At 57.1% G+C, this 15,386-nt stretch overlaps 4 protein-coding genes across 4 annotated transcripts; 3 read left to right on the forward strand and 1 right to left on the reverse strand.

The window, feature by feature from the left end:
• Nucleotides 1-80: 80 nt before the first annotated feature.
• On the forward strand, nt 81-1,914 carry IUM83_16484 (Pyruvate kinase; the record flags this gene model as incomplete). Its single annotated transcript, XM_067941367.1, has 2 exons — nt 81-189; nt 395-1,914. 2 exons carry the CDS (start codon nt 81-83, stop codon nt 1,912-1,914), a joined length of 1,629 nt encoding a protein of 542 aa, XP_067781541.1.
• A 473-nt stretch (nt 1,915-2,387) lies between these two features.
• On the forward strand, nt 2,388-3,008 carry IUM83_16485 (uncharacterized protein; the record flags this gene model as incomplete). The annotated part of the gene is made up of 2 exons (XM_067941368.1): nt 2,388-2,444; nt 2,511-3,008. The coding sequence occupies 2 exons, from the start codon at nt 2,388-2,390 to the stop codon at nt 3,006-3,008; spliced, it is 555 nt and encodes a 184-aa protein (XP_067781596.1).
• A 177-nt stretch (nt 3,009-3,185) lies between these two features.
• IUM83_16486 (uncharacterized protein) lies at nt 3,186-3,611 on the forward strand (the record flags this gene model as incomplete). Its single annotated transcript, XM_067941369.1, has 1 exon — nt 3,186-3,611. One exon carries the CDS (start codon nt 3,186-3,188, stop codon nt 3,609-3,611), a length of 426 nt encoding a protein of 141 aa, XP_067781598.1.
• A 208-nt stretch (nt 3,612-3,819) lies between these two features.
• Nucleotides 3,820-4,152, reverse strand: IUM83_16487 (PHD finger-like domain-containing protein 5B; the record flags this gene model as incomplete). Its single annotated transcript, XM_067941370.1, has 1 exon — nt 3,820-4,152. One exon carries the CDS (start codon nt 4,150-4,152, stop codon nt 3,820-3,822), a length of 333 nt encoding a protein of 110 aa, XP_067781597.1.
• Nucleotides 4,153-15,386: the final 11,234 nt, after the last annotated feature.

Genomic DNA, 15,386 nt, shown 5'->3' on the forward strand with positions numbered 1-15,386 from the left:
GTGTGCGTGATCGATCACCTGCGGCATGGGATCGAGGTGGCGCTCTCCATCGACTCGATCGCAACTCAGGAATAGCATCTTTGCACGCCCAAGTTGAACCGTCGCAGAAAGATGTCAGCCTCGCCAGCCTCATTGTGCTTTTAGCGACCAAGCGCCAAGAAACCCCCATCCGCGACGGAGCACAGCGAGGTAAAAATGGAGATGCGCTGCTGGTGACGCCGAGGCGCTCGCGCGGCCCCCTCTTCCAGATCCATTTTGGCCTTGGACATGGGCGGCGGCGTGGCGTCTCGGCCGATCGGAGCAGGGCGCTGTTACAGTGCGGCCTCGTTCCCTTGCACTCTGCGGTCGTGGAGCTCCGCTAACTAACTGGGTGCGCTTGTTTGTCTACGCACAGCCATGTCGGGAGCACTAGGACTGAGTCAGCAGGGCGTGGAGCTCGAGAGCATCATGCGCAGCGTCGAGGGCGTGGAGCGCAAGACGCGCATCTTCTGCACGCTGGGCCCGTCCTGCTGGTCCGAGGAGGGGCTGGGCGAGCTCATCGACGCCGGCATGAACGTGGCCCGCTTCAACTTCTCGCACGGCGACCATGCCGGCCACGCCGAGACGCTCAACCGCCTGCGCGCGGCGCTGGCTTCGCGCCCGCACAAGAACATCGCCATCATGCTGGACACCAAGGGCCCGGAGATCCGCACGGGCTTCCTGGCCAACAAGGACAAGGTGACCATCAAGAAGGGCTCGACGCTGGAGCTCACCACGGACTACGAGTTCCTGGGAGACGAGACCAAGATCGCCTGCTCGTACCCGGAGCTGCCCCAGTCCGTCAAGGTCGGCGGCTCGATCCTTGTGGCCGACGGCTCGCTGGTTCTCACGGTCACGGAGATCAAGGAGGACGGCGTCGTCACGCAGGCCAACAACACGGCCACGCTTGGCGAGCGTAAGAATATGAACCTGCCTGGATGCAAGGTGATGCTGCCGACGCTTACGGAGAAGGACGAGGACGATCTAGTCAACTTTGGCCTGGTGCACGGCATCGACTACATCGCTGCTTCGTTCGTTCGCACGGGCCAGGATATCGACAACATCCGCGAGGTGCTTGGCCCCCGTGGACGTGCTATCAAGATCATTGCCAAGATCGAAAGCCAGGAAGGACTCGAGAACTTCGACGATATCCTGGCCAAGACAGACGGCATCATGGTTGCACGAGGCGACCTGGGCATGGAGATCCCTCCCGAAAAGGTATTCCTGGCCCAGAAGATGATGATCCGCAAGGCCAACATTGCTGGCAAGCCGGTGGTGACGGCCACGCAGATGCTGGAGTCGATGATCAAGGCCCCGCGTCCGACGCGTGCCGAGTGCACGGATGTGGCCAACGCCGTGCTTGACGGCACGGACGCCGTGATGCTCTCTGGTGAGACTGCTAACGGCGACTACCCGACTGAAGCAGTTTTGATGATGTCCAAGATCTGCGTACAGGCTGAGGGTGCTATCCACTACAACGAGCTGTACCAGGCGCTGCACAACTCGGTACTCGACACGTACGGCCAGATGGACACACAGGAGGCAATTACGTCGTCCGCCGTGAAGACGGCCATCGACATCGACGCGAAGATGATCGTGGTGCTGACGGAATCCGGCAACACGGCGCGTCTCGTGTCGAAGTTCCGTCCTTCGATGCCAGTGCTGGTGCTGACGGCCCTGGGAGGCACCGCCCGCCAGGCGGAGGGGTTCTATAAGGGCGTCACGGCTCGCTGCATGGGCTCAATGATCGGCACGGACTCGATCCTGTTCCGCGCGACGGATCTGGGCAAGCAGTTCGGGTGGGTGAAGCCTGGCGACAACGTGGTCGCCCTGCACGGCATGGTGGAGGCCCGTTCGGGCTCGACGAACATGCTCAAGGTGCTGACTGTGGAATAAGCAGGCAGTGACCTGACCCAACCTGCCCACCGGGCGCTTATCAGGCAGCATTGAGGCAAACCGCAAACAAACAGAAATATTCACAGCTCAAACTTTAACCAAGCCAATGTAGCTTCACTATCAATGCGGGCGGTGTTGACAATCGTGCTTGCTTCGTCTGCGCGGACGAACACCAAAATTGAGTGACCGTGTAGTAGGATGTGGTGCAGTGTCAGCACGAACGCTTTGCCTCATGGACTTCGAGTTGACCTCGACTACCTCCGTGCACTCTGCCACTGTTGGGCAGCAAGAGCTCGAAACATGCCGGCGGCATCCTGTCCACCTTGCAGCCATCGTGCCGCCGTACGTTCGAAATCAAGTCGTTGCCTCAAACGTTTGGCTCCACTGCAGGCTGGCAATGATGCCAGGCTTCCCTTGGCTCCTTCGATACCCGACCAGTTCCTGATTGCTCTCGTCCGACGAATAGACCATCGATGGGGAAGAAGGCCAGCCGTGGCAACAAGAACCGGCTGCAGGGAGGGGCCTCACAGGTACGTGGCGATCGCGCTTTCGGTGTTACTCTGTTGCAGCTAACTCTGCTCCTGTCACTGCTGCAGGAAGTCGCAACGCAAGTCGGGCCTGCTTGCGACCAAGCGAAGCTCCGCGCCGACCTCTCCACCTACATGCATGTCTCCAGCCAGCTCCGAGCGAAGCGCGGCGAGATGTACGAAGCCGACAGACGCGGGACGCTGAAGGACCGCCAGGCGCTCGACATGTCGGTCGAGGTGGCCAAGTTGAAGCGAACGAGCGACAAGCTGCGCCTCGAAGTCTGCGAGCAGCTCCGGTCATTCGTCGAGGAGATCCACCGGCACTTGGCCGCCTCTCCAGACCGCGTTGCAGACAGCGACAGAGACTCCGACGACAGGACCAGCAAGTTTTCAATGGAGCTGGCCGACAAGTGCGTCGAGCTGCTGCGCTGCGTCACCACCGCGGCGATCAAAGAGGAGATGTTCGAGGCCAAGCGGCTATTACGCAACCTCCAGCTCCACAACGGACGGAGCTGCGTGTATGTGCTGGTGCGCAGCCGCTACCGAGTGCGTCCGCGGTCGTGGTGACTTGAGCGAGCAGTGCCGGTAGATTGTCAGTAGAGCCTGCTGCCTTCAACTACCCCTCAAGATACAAGTTGAAGCAAGAGTGTTGGTCGCTTAGTTTCCTCTGCACTTCCGCCGCCGAGTCCGCACTCTCGTATTTGCCTCCGCACCAGCACCAGACGCGCACGGACACACAACGCCATGGACGCAGAGCTCCAGCAGCGAGGGCAAGACGACGGCCACGACGCCGTGCGTGAGAAGCTCCTGCGGCTGATCGAGTTCCACGAGGTCGTCGGCCAGGAGATGCGCAGGGCCGGCCCGGGCCGCTCGCAGACCGAGAAAGAGCAGGCCAGCCAGCGCCTCATGAGCTGCCTGCGCGCCGTCGCCGAGATGACGGCGAGCAGAACGCTGGCTGCTGCAGACGAGGTTCTGCTGGGCGACGACGAGCTCGTCGAGGCTCCTGCCTCCGAGGAGGCCGTGGAGAGGGCCTGCTCCGTCTCGAAGCGGTCGCTCGTGCTTTTCGACGACATGATGCTGCTGTACCACGACATGAAGGCGCAGCGCGACGCGATGCAGATCGTGGCGTTTGTCATGCTGGCGCTGGCGATGTACGCGTTCTGGCGCTGAAGGAGCGAGCGGCGAGGACACCTGCGCAGCCAGAAGACGATGGATCTCGACGCAATGGCGGCCGACAACACGCACGGACCACGCCAGCCATAACAAGTGACGAGTATTTGGATCTCGTTTGCTGTATATTTCTTTCTTCACCCGCTCCACCCACAGACGCCGCGACGGCGAGGCGCTGCTGCGGCTGGCTCCGTGGGGAGCGGCGCGCTCAGCGCTTCTTGAAGCCGTACTTCTTGCGCTCGTAGAAGAGGTCTGTCTTGGAGCTGCCCAGGTTGACGATCTTGGGGCAGCCGTCGCGGTCCTTCTCCAGCTGCGTGCACTCGCGGCAGTAGTAGGCGTCCGAGATGCCCGGGCCGCCGCAGATCACGCAGCGGCCCTGGTACGAGCCGTAGTTGCACTCGTCGCAGATGCGCACCAGCGTGCACGGGCGCACGTACGAGTCGCAGATCACGCACTTGCCGTCGTCCTTCTCGCACAGGCGCCCGATGGCCACGCCGGGCTGCTTGCGGCACATGACCAGGTCCGGGTGGTGCTTCGCCATGGCTGATGGCTTGCTTCCGTTTGCTACTGGCGCGGCAAGTCCGACGGGATTGGCTGTAATTTCTCTGCATTATAGCCAATGGTGGGAGTTGATTTCGTACAGCCGTCTCATTGGCGGACTGCTGGGCGCCCATCTCCCGCCTTTTCCCAGGCCTCTCTGTCCTGCAAAGACCTGTGCACTCTTGCAACCAATCCGTCGCGTCTGCACCGTTTCATCCCGGACGGAGCGGTTCAAACGGATTTTAGGCGAATCGCAGTGCGTAGATGTCGCCCCTCCCGTTTCCGCACAGGTCGTCGAGACGGTCTGCGGGCGCGTCGCCCCTCCCAGAACTCTCTTGGTAATGTATGGCATAGTGAAAATGGCATTCCCCCTTTTCTCCTTTTCTGACTATATCATAGTCAGGAGCAAGTGAAACCCTCCTCCTGGGCGGTCAAGACGGAGGCGGCCAGCAGAAGCGCAGACGCTGGGTTAATTTGGGGTTCCCGAAATTAACGCTTACTATTCTCCAAAATCATATGTCGCGCAATCGAAATTAGTCTGGGATACCCGAAATTAATACGGGCGAAATCGACATTATTGCGAAATCGAATCGAGGGCCCGAAATTAACGCGGGCGAAACTCCAGCCTCCGAATCTTAATAGCCACTCTTCCAAACAGACGGACACAAGAAGACGCCGAATATCTTTCAGGATCCTGGTTTGCATACTCCCGCGTAGACTAGCCGAGCGCCGCCGCTTCGCGGCGGTGGGTGTGGGTTTGGCCACAGTAGTGTGGGCCGCCCGCCTCCGCTTCGCTCCGGCGGGCTGGTTGGTTTGCTTATACAACGCTTGACGTTGGGGTATGGGTATGCCCGCCTCCGCTTCGCTCCGGCGGGCGATGGTTTCGTCAAAGGGATGCATTGCTAATGTGAAACGCACTTCCAAAAAAGACATGTATTTATGTAATTATGAAGTGTGTACTGCTGAATGCCTACTCCGCCTAAGCATCTTCGAATATCTGCCTGTACACAATGTTGTCAGTGTATGCACCGTCGTCTTCCTCCAGCTCCGGATACTCGATCAAAGCCTTGAACTTGGACCTGGATGTAACTCTCGACAGCGCCACGTAGAGCTGTCCGTGGGAGAAGCAGGGTGTCGCCAGATACAAACCTAGGTTCTGGACGGTTTGGCCTTGGGCTTTGTTGATGGTCATGGCGAAAGCTGGTACAACTGGAAACTGCTTGCGTCGCAAGCGGAAGGGGAACTCGCGCGCGTCCCCATCGCTGACGAAGACGATCCTTGGAATTAGAACGTTTTGGCCTATGCGCTCGCCAGTCATGATGGTAGCATGAATAACGTGGGGCTTGAGCTGGACAACCCGTAGTCGCGTTCCGTTGCAGAGGCCCAAGTCGGGGTTCAGGTTTCTCATCATCATAATTGGGGCGCCTTCCTTCAATGTAAGTTTGTGTGGAGGAATACCGTTGATAGTCACCGAATGCAACACCTCCGGCTCGAAGAAGTTTCCTTCGTTGTCGTCATCCACTGAATCCACCGATAGATACTCGCGGGCCTCCCCGGAGAGTCGTTCAGAGACAGCTTGGTTGATGCGGTGCACCACGGCGTTGGTAGTCGTCAAGATGGTCCTGTTGGCGAAGTACTCGTCCGTAGCAACCTCGGGATCGTTGATGTCGGCGTACATCTTATCAATAATGTTCTTCAAACCCCGTGGAACAGCTCCAGGTGTGATTTCTTCGTCTTCAATGTCGTCTCCTTCTTCGTAGATGTTGTCGATCAGCATATCGCGCGGAATCTTCACAAAGTCCCTGCCCAGGGACCTGTTGACCTCGTGTCTACCCTCTCCCACTTGTAGGAGAAACTCCGAGAAAGCTGCGAGCTCTGCGGCGGTGCTTTCGTTACTTGCCGATTGTACACGCATGTTTTCCGTGAGATGCAGCTGCTTGAAGTGTCGCCATAGCGTAGATGACTTCAGACACGCGCCGATGGTCTCCGCTGGTGTGCCGCGCACTACCACCGGCAAAATCTGGCGGAAGTCACCGGAAAGTACAAATACTTTCCCTCCAAAAGGCTCCTGGTCGTTACCCATGATGTCACGCAAAGACCTGTCCACCGCTTCGAAGGCGTGCCTGTGAGTCATTGGAGCTTCGTCCCAGATAACCAAACTGGCTCGCTCGATCAACATCTTGAGGCGCGATTGTTTGTAAATCGCACACGTCGACTTGTCGTTCAGCTTGAGAGGTATCTTGAACGTCGAATGCGCTGTGCGCCCACCCATGAGCAACAGCGAAGCAATTCCACTCGAAGCCACAGCAATCGCGATCTTCCCGGACAGTCGCACCTTCGCCAGGATATGCCGCAGCAGAGTTGACTTTCCTGTACCTCCCGGGCCGTCAATAAAGAACAGCTTGTTGCCTTGAACTGGTGCTTCGGCCGCCTGGATGATTTCGTCGTAAATAGCTCGTTGGCCGTCGTTCAGCTGGCTTTCTTGGTCCACAATGGCTTGAAGGGTAGAGTGCTGGTACCCCTCCAGTTCGCGTCGAATGAGGTTGTTCCGCAGCAGCGAATCCAGCACCAGCCGCGGGTAGTCATCCAGCTGAGGGAGGTCAAAGTCCGCCACTACGTAGCCATTGATTTGGAGCAGGTCGTTAAGGTCCTTGAGTGTGTGGAACCTGATCATGTCTTCCTTCTCCTGTCCTTCCAAGCCCCGGTATGTGTGCGCGAAGTCTTCAGAAAGAACGTCGTAGAATCGATTCCACAGAACGCGAACCTCCGAAACTTGAGAATAAACAATGATCGTCGCGAAGAGCTGGCGGAGTTGGTACGGCATCTTGAAGGCAGCGGCTTCTTCCATACACGCAATCCATTCTGCGTCGTCTTCAAGGTAGCCCAGTTTGAGTGCGGCTTGGCGGTACGACGCATACGTAACACCATCCACTGTCCGAAGCTTGGCAAAGGACTGAGGTCCCTTCCGGTGACACAGCAGTACACGCATGTAGAACCGCTCCATGTCCCGAGGGGTCACATGAACCATCCGCCCAAGCGCCGCTTGGTATTGTTTGCGACGAACCCATTTCTTTGCCTTGTCATCCCATCGGAATAGCTTCGGGATGTCTTGGTACACCATGGTCTTTGCAACTTGGTTCTCCGGAGCCTCGCTCGCACACAATTCGAAGAAGCGGGTCAACATCGAGTGGCGACCGCGAGTGAGAACTCGATCCGGGTTGTCGCTCGAACGGAAGGTCACGAATTGCTCGTTCTCCAGGTGGATCGTCAGCTGTACGATGGAATGCGTCTTGCCTTGAACGGAGAAGTCGAGAAGCCGCATACATGCCTCTATCGGAGATATATACCTTGCGTTCAGGTACCGAAGAATCTCGTTGGGATCCATCCTTGCACCGTTCGACTCCCCGCCCACCGTTTCCACAGTGATTACAGCCTTGTCGGACCCCTTGTAGACGTACTTGTACAGATATTTGACCGCCGTGAGGGCCGTACAAACCTCCACGTTGATATGGCAGTTGTACTTCTGCGAAAGGTAGGGATTGTACGGGACCACCCATTGGTTAATGGTGGCGTTGTCGTACTCCCTTCCCTTGAACTTGAGTACTCCCGGTGGCCGGCGGCGACGTCTGCAGACAGGAAACCCGTTCACGTTTCCTTGGGTAACCTCTACCAACGGCTTCGGGTATCCCTTCGTGCACTTTCCGTCCTTCATGCAGGGGCTGGAGGGGTTCGCCGCGCCACATGGACCATGCATCATGCAAGTGAGGATGGTCTCGTACAGCTGGGGTTGATCTCGGCGTCCGGGAGCTCCGAAGAGCACAACTTGTCGATGATTTGTCTTGTACGCGGCTTGTCTTCGTCTGCGAGAATAATCAGAATGTGTGCGTGTGGGAGGCCCTCTTCTGGAACTCCACCACGTAGATCCTCGCCAGAACACGTCCCAGTACGCCTTCATCCAAGTCTTTCAGCATCGCCGCCAATTTCTGCTGCCAAACGCGGGCTACAATGTCCGGGCGGTCTTGTGCGCTTTGGTTTGGCTCCGGTATCTTTTCCTGGATCTCGTCCCACGTAGGGTTGCACGTCATAGTAACGAAGACGTCCGGTTTCCCGTACTCCCGCACGATAGCCATGGAATCTTGGTAAGACTTGTACATGGCCCGCGGACTCCCCGAATGCGTAGCTGGTAGAACGATGCGCTTGCCGATTTGGTCCAGGAAGTGTCCCGAGCGACGCTGCGGTTCATCGGGGTGCTGGAGCGCCCCAGTTTCGCGGTTGTACTCCGTCAATAGGGCTTCGCCCTCGCGCAGAACCGCCGTGTTTTCACTTAGAAGCGCGTCTCGAACCCCGCTGTACTGATCGGCGCGAAGTTCAGCTTGATGGGATGCCACCCAACGCAGTTGCTCTTGCTCGCACTTGGCTCGTTGATCTACGCAGTACTGCTGGAATAATCGCCCACCTTGGTGCAGTACCGACTCGTCACCGACTTTCTGGAATAACCGGTAGGCTACATGCTCTCGGAGGGACATTTCACGCTTCTTTCTGCGCACCACGTTGTTCGCATACACGTCTGTGTAGGTCCAACCCAGTTCTCCATGCGGAAGAAGTAGTGGGTACTGCAACGGGTCATACACAGAGTGCGTCTCGAAGAGCCGAAGCAGCGAGTGATCTTTAGTACGCAGAAGGATGTCGCGCGGGCTGTCCAAGTTGCCATCCTCGATAAGAGTCGCCCCAACTTCCGAGACCGTTGGTAGGTTGTGGGTTCGTGGGTTTGACCTCTTCTCGTGCAGCCGGAACACCATATCAACCACCTCCTTTCCCGCCGCCTGGTCGGCGCGCAGCTTCTCCGCGAAGTTGAGATATTGTTGCGCGAACGGATTGCACTCCTCCATCATCTGCTCCATCTCCAGCAGCGTCCCGGCGTGGAGGTCAGCGAAAATACCTCGGCGACGCTCCGCTCGCTGTTGCATGTCTGGATCGACGATGTAGATCTGGGCAAACTTGGGGGCATGGGCTCGTTTGTGAACGTATCGATACGCGGAAGTAGAGAGCCCAAGTAGTGCCCCATGGCTCCTTGAATACGATACGTGTATACACCACGTTGTCCAGCAACGCTCTCGTCTTGGTTCACGTCCCTGAAGTTGGACCGGTTGCTACAGGAAGCCCCAATCGACGTGAAGGCAAAACTTGGTTGTAGGCACGAATGCGGCGCCGAAACTCGGCATCCGTGTACAACTGGTGCAGTCGCGGAGGCGCAGCTCGTAGTGAAGGTAGCTGCACCGCTCCCTCCAAACAACAGCCTTTTTGGACTCTGCAGGCCATTTCCACGCGTTGCAATGAGGGCAGATCGTAGTTGGAGGCAGTCTGTGGCGCCCATTAACGATGTTGTCGCCGCTGAGCATGGAGACTCTGAAATCCTCCTGGTTTGCGAGTGCATGACCTCTGCGAAGAGTGCTGCGCCGTATACGCTCCTGTTGTCGTCGTTCCTCTCTCACCTCCTCCTCTTGAGCGTCTCGAACCGTGGCTTGATACTCCCGAAGAGCCACTCGCTCTGCTTCCGCTTCTTCTTGCGTCAGATTAGCCCGACGTTCTTCCTGGCGAACGCGTTCGCGTTCCTGGCGTTCTTCACGTTCATCTGGCGTTTCTTGCTGGCGTTGTTGGGCGTGTTGTAGACGATCGGTCTCCTGCATGATCTCCCGTTGTTGCTCGGTTTGGTTAGCTCTTCTAGCGGCCTGTAGTAAACGGCTTTGCTCGCGCGCTGTGCTTCGTTCGGCCTCTGTTAATAGAGCCCTACGTGTCCTTTGGCGTTCTGCATCTCTACGTCTTTGACGCTCGCGTTGGGATCCCGTCATGTTCGCCCTTCTAATTCGGGCTCTCTCTCTGTCTCGCGCGCGGCGTCGTTCTGTTTGAGACGCCGTCATTGCAGCGCGCCTCCTACGCGCTGCCTCCGCCGGGGTCGAGCCAGGAACTTGCTCCGTTGTGCTGACATCAGTTGCTACAACTGTAGAATCAACAGGCGCCGCTGCCTGGACCGGAGGTTCTTCTCTGCGGATTGGTGGAGGCCCAACAGACGTGTTTCCGGCCGCAACATGACTCTCGACAGCCGTGACAGTAGCGGCCGTGTCTGTCACGATAAGCGATTGAAATTCCTTGTTTAAGTTGTATCGTTTAGCCCTCCGACGCGCTTGGCGGCGCCTTTTAGCAGCAGGCTCCTCTGGAGCAGCCGGGGTTGCGTTGATACGCTCGTTGTCCCGCAAGGCCTGCTCGATCTCCTCGCGCGTCCATTTCCTTTTCGTTCGAGCCATTCTGGGCTGCGTACACGCAACAGAGTCACATGACGCGTTAGACATAAAGTCTAAGAACACCGTCGCCATTTCCAGGGTCCTATACACGCGCCCCGCCGCGGACACAGAAGCGCAAATAGGTGCGTCCACCTAAAGCGCCGGTCCCATACGACCACTGGCCCGGAGATGAGGCAGGTCACCCGGCTTCGCCGAGATCTGCCCCATTTACCCCGGATTGGTATGAGATTTCCCACGCCGCTGGCGGGCGGACGTGGGCACCTCAGGGTCGCGGCTCCCAAGAGCGGTCGCTGCGGCAAGGGCACGCGCAATCCTACGTCGGCGGCGGGTGCCAGCTGCAGTCTTTCTTATCATCTTAAAATGGGTATTGCTACCCACTTTAGAGAAAGTAACGGTCAGTATAGTGGAGAGCTGCAGTACCCAAATGCCATTCTCCAAGGTAATTAAACCCGGGATGCAAGCAAGAGAGCAATGTTGCAGATTCGGGACGGCCTGCCTGGCATCTGTGCGCCAACGGGGAGTCTCGACTACATGGCCGTGTCGTGGAACCCACTGCAACTCCCCGTGGCCCCACCGGAGTAGGCACCAGGCCGCCCTTAATCCCACTATAATACCTCGACTGCCCTGAAGGTACCAGTTATCCCAACAGGCGGAACTCCCGAAACCGACACTTCTATTACAGTTAGGAAACTATGTAGCTAAGCGTACCTTAGTCCCTGTGCGGCGCTCGCGTCCTGTGGGGCTCGCTGCAGCGCCCGACGTCCGAGCGCTTCCTCGCTCCGCCGCGCGCAGAATTCAAAAAGGAAATGTGAGCGCTGAGGCAAAATCGGCCAATCACAGCGCGTTATAATTATCACGCATGGCTATGTTGTAATATCGGGCAAACATAAGCCAGTCCGGAAGATGGTGAGATGCCATAGGGCAGGTTACTAATGCGCTAATGCAGGGCGGTAGGACAATGCGCTACGGCAGGCTGATGCCCCAAGGGCGGAACACGACGAACTTACAGACAAACTTACAGGATACTCGGTTGGTTGTGGTAGACTAGCCGATCGCCGCCGCTTCGCGGCGGTGTGTAATGTTAGTCATAGGCGGTTACGCTCGCGGTTCCAGCTCGCTCCACTATTTGTCATAGCCCCTCCGCATCGCTCCGGTGGGTTTACAGTTCGGCGCAACCCGTTACGCTGCTTGGCAATCCTTTCGTCTCAACCCGTTACGCTCGCTGTGCCAGCTCGCTCCACTACTGAACATACCGTTGCTCGCAACCCGTTCCGCTCGCTGTGCCAGCTTGCTCCACTACTGAATATACCGTTCGTCCCAACCCGCTCCACTACTGAATATACCGTTCGTCCCAACCCGTTACGCTCGCTGTGCCAGCTCGCGCCACTACAACGCGATAGCGCTCCGTACTTGTAGGTCCTGCGGCCTTGCAGGTCCGAAGTGCTTGAAGGTCCGGCGTACTTCAACAACAATTTATCGCAACCCGTTACACTCGCTCTGCCAGTTCGCTAGGCCAATACTTACCATACCGTTCATTGCAACCCGTTGCGCTCGCTGTCCCAGCTCGCTCCACTACTTACCATACTGTTCGTCCCAACTCGTTACGCTCGCTGTGCCAGGTCGGAGCTTGAAGGTCCCGCAGGTCGCGCTTGGAGGACCATTCATCGTAACCCGTTACGCTCACTGTGCCAGCTCGCTCCACTACTTGGCATACCATTTGTCACAGCCCGTTACGCTCGCTGTGCCAGCTCGCTCCACTACTACGCGATCGCGTTCGGTGCGAATGTCCAACATGCTTGAAGATCCTGCGTGCTTGAAGGTCCTGTGGAAGGTGCTTGAAGGTCCGGGATCACCCCTGTCCAGCGCACGTCTTGTATTTCGCGCGCTGTATCGCGAAATGTGGCACCCGAATAGCAATATATTCTAACAGAGAGGATTTCGGCCAATCACAGAGCAGTAATAATATATTATGTATTTAGCTCACGCCCAGAAGGTCGTCGTCTATTAACTTTATCGACTTTAGGGCGCATATACGGGTTGCTATATCGCGCACGCAGCGCACCGTCGTCGCTGTGCGGCGCTCGCGTCCTGGGGCTCGCAGCGGCTCCGCCGTCCGCGCCTGCGTCGCTCCGCCGCGCCCGAATTCGAATTCAAAACGGAAATTTTAGCGGGTGGCAATTTCAGCCTATCACAGCACGAATAAATATAACGCAAGGCTATTTTTGTAATATCGGGCATAGATTAGCCAGTCAAAGGATGGTGGGATGCCATAGGGTAGGCTACTAATACACTGTCGCCAGGCGGAAGGGCGCTCCCCGACGATGCTCTACGGCAGGCTAAGCCCCAAGATGAGAACGGACGGACTTACAGACAAACATACAGGATACTCTGTTAGTTGTAGTAGACTAGCCGATCGCCGCCGCTTCGCGGCGGTGTGTGTGGTTAGTCATAGGCGGTTACGCTCGCGGTTCCAGCTCGCTCCACTATTTGTCATAGCCCCTCCGCATCGCTCCGGTGGGTTTACAGTTCGGCGCAACCCGTTACGCTTCGCGGCAATCCTTTCGTCTCAACCCGTTACGCTCGCTGTGCCAGCTCGCTCACTACTGAACATACCGTTGCTCGCAACCCGTTCCGCTCGCTGTGCCAGCTTGCTCCACTACTGAATATACCGTTCGTCCCAACCCGCTCCACTACTGAATATACCGTTCGTCACAACCCGTTGCGCTCGCTGTGCCAGCTCGCGCCACTACAACGGATAGCGCTCGGTACTTGTAGGTCCTGCGGCCTTGCAGGTCCGAAGTGCTTGAAGGTCCGGCGTACTTCATCGACAATTTATCGCAACCCGTTACACTCGCTGTGCCAGTTCGCTAGGCCACTACTTACCATACCGTTCATTGCAACCCGTTGCGCTCGCTGTCCCAGCTCGGCTCCACTACTTACCATACTGTTCGTCCCAACCCGTTACGCTCGCTGTGCCAGGTCGGTGCTTGAAGGTCCCGCAGGTCGCGCTTGAAGGACCATTCATCGTACCCCGTTACGCTCGCTGTGCCAGCTCGCTTCACTACTGGATATACCGTTTGTCCCAACCCGTTACGCTCGCTGTTCCAGCTCGCTCTACTACTACGCGATCGCGTTCGGTGCACGAATGTCCAACATGCTTGAAGATCCTGCGTGCTTGAAGGTCCTGTGGAAGGTAGCGAAGGTCCGGGATCACCCTGTCCAGCGCACGTCTTGTATTTCGCGCGCTGTATCGCGAAATGTGTGGCACCCCGAATAGCAATATATTCTAACAGAGGATTTCGGCCAATCACAGAGCAGTAATAATATATTATGTATTTAGCTCACGCCCAGAAGGTCGTCGTCTATTAACTTTATCGACTTTAGGGCGCATATACGGGTTGCTATATCGCGCACGCAGCGCACCGTCGTCGCTGTGCGGCGCTCGCGTCCTGTGGGGCTCGCAGCGGCGCCCGCCGTCCGCGCCCTGCGTCGCTCCGCCGCGCCCGAATTCGAATTCAAAACGGAAATTTTAGCGGGGTGGCAATTTCAGCCTATCACAGCACGAATAAATATAACGCAAGGCTATTTTTGTAATATCGGGCATAGATTAGCCAGTCAAAAGGATGGTGGGATGCCATAGGGTAGGCTACTAATACACTGTCGCCAGGCGGGAAGGGCGCTCCCCGACGATGCTCTACGGCAGGCTAAGCCCCCAAGATAGAGAACGGACGGACTTACAGACAAACATACAGGATACTCTGTTAGTTGTAGTAGACTAGCCGAGCGCCGCCGCTTTTCGCGGTGAACAGTTTGGCCACAGTGTGGGCCGCCCGCCTCCGCTTCGCTCCGGCGGGCTGGTTGGTTTGCTTATACAACGCTTGACGTTGGGGTATGGAGTATGCCTCCGCTTCGCTCCGGCGGGCGATGGTTTCGTCAAAGGGATGCATTGCTAATGTGAAACGCACTTCCAAAAGGACATAGATTTACGTAATTATGAAGTGTGTACTGCTGAATGCCTACTCCGCCTAAGCATCTTCGAATATCTGCCTGTACACAATGTTGTCAGTGTATGCACCGTCGTCTTCCTCCAGCTCAGGATACTCGATCAAAGCCTTGAACTTGGACCTGGATGTAACTCTCGACAGCGCCACGTAGAGCTGTCCGTGGAAGCAGGGTGTCGCCAGATACAAACCTAGGTTCTGGACGGTTTGGCCTTGGGCTTTGTTGATGGTCATGGCGAAAGCTGGTACAACTGGAAACTGCTTGCGTCGCAAGCGGAAGGGGAACTCGCGCGCGTCCCCATCGCTGACGAAGACGATCCTTGGAATTAGAACGTTTTGGCCTATGCGCTCGCCAGTCATGATGGTAGCATGAATAACGTGGGGCTTGAGCTGGACAACCCGTAGTCGCGTTCCGTTGCAGAGGCCCAAGTCGGGGTTCAGGTTTCTCATCATCATAATTGGGGCGCCTTCCTTCAATGGCAAGTTTGTGTGGAGGAATACCGTTGATAGTCACCGAATGCAACACCTCCGGCTCGAAGAAGTTTCCTTCGTTGTCGTCATCCACTGAATCCACCGATAGATACTCGCGGGCCTCCCCGGAGAGTCGTTCAGAGACAGCTTGGTTGATGCGGTGCACCACGGCGTTGGTAGTCGTCAAGATGGTCCTGTTGGCGAAGTACTCGTCCGTAGCAACCTCGGGATCGTTGATGTCGGCGTACATCTTATCAATAATGTTCTTCAAACCCCGTGGAACAGCTCCAGGTGTGATTTCTTCGTCTTCAATGTCGTCTCCTTCTTCGTAGATGTTGTCGATCAGCATATCGCGCGGAATCTTCACAAAGTCCCTGCCCAGGGACCTGTTGACCTCGTGTCTACCCTCTCCCACTTGTAGGAGAAACTCCGAGAAAGCTGCGAGCTCTGCGGCGGTGCTTTCG

This window comes from Phytophthora cinnamomi (assembly GCF_018691715.1).
Source record: "Phytophthora cinnamomi strain GKB4 chromosome Unknown Contig116, whole genome shotgun sequence".
Taxonomy (NCBI): Eukaryota; Oomycota; class Peronosporomycetes; order Peronosporales; family Peronosporaceae; genus Phytophthora; species Phytophthora cinnamomi.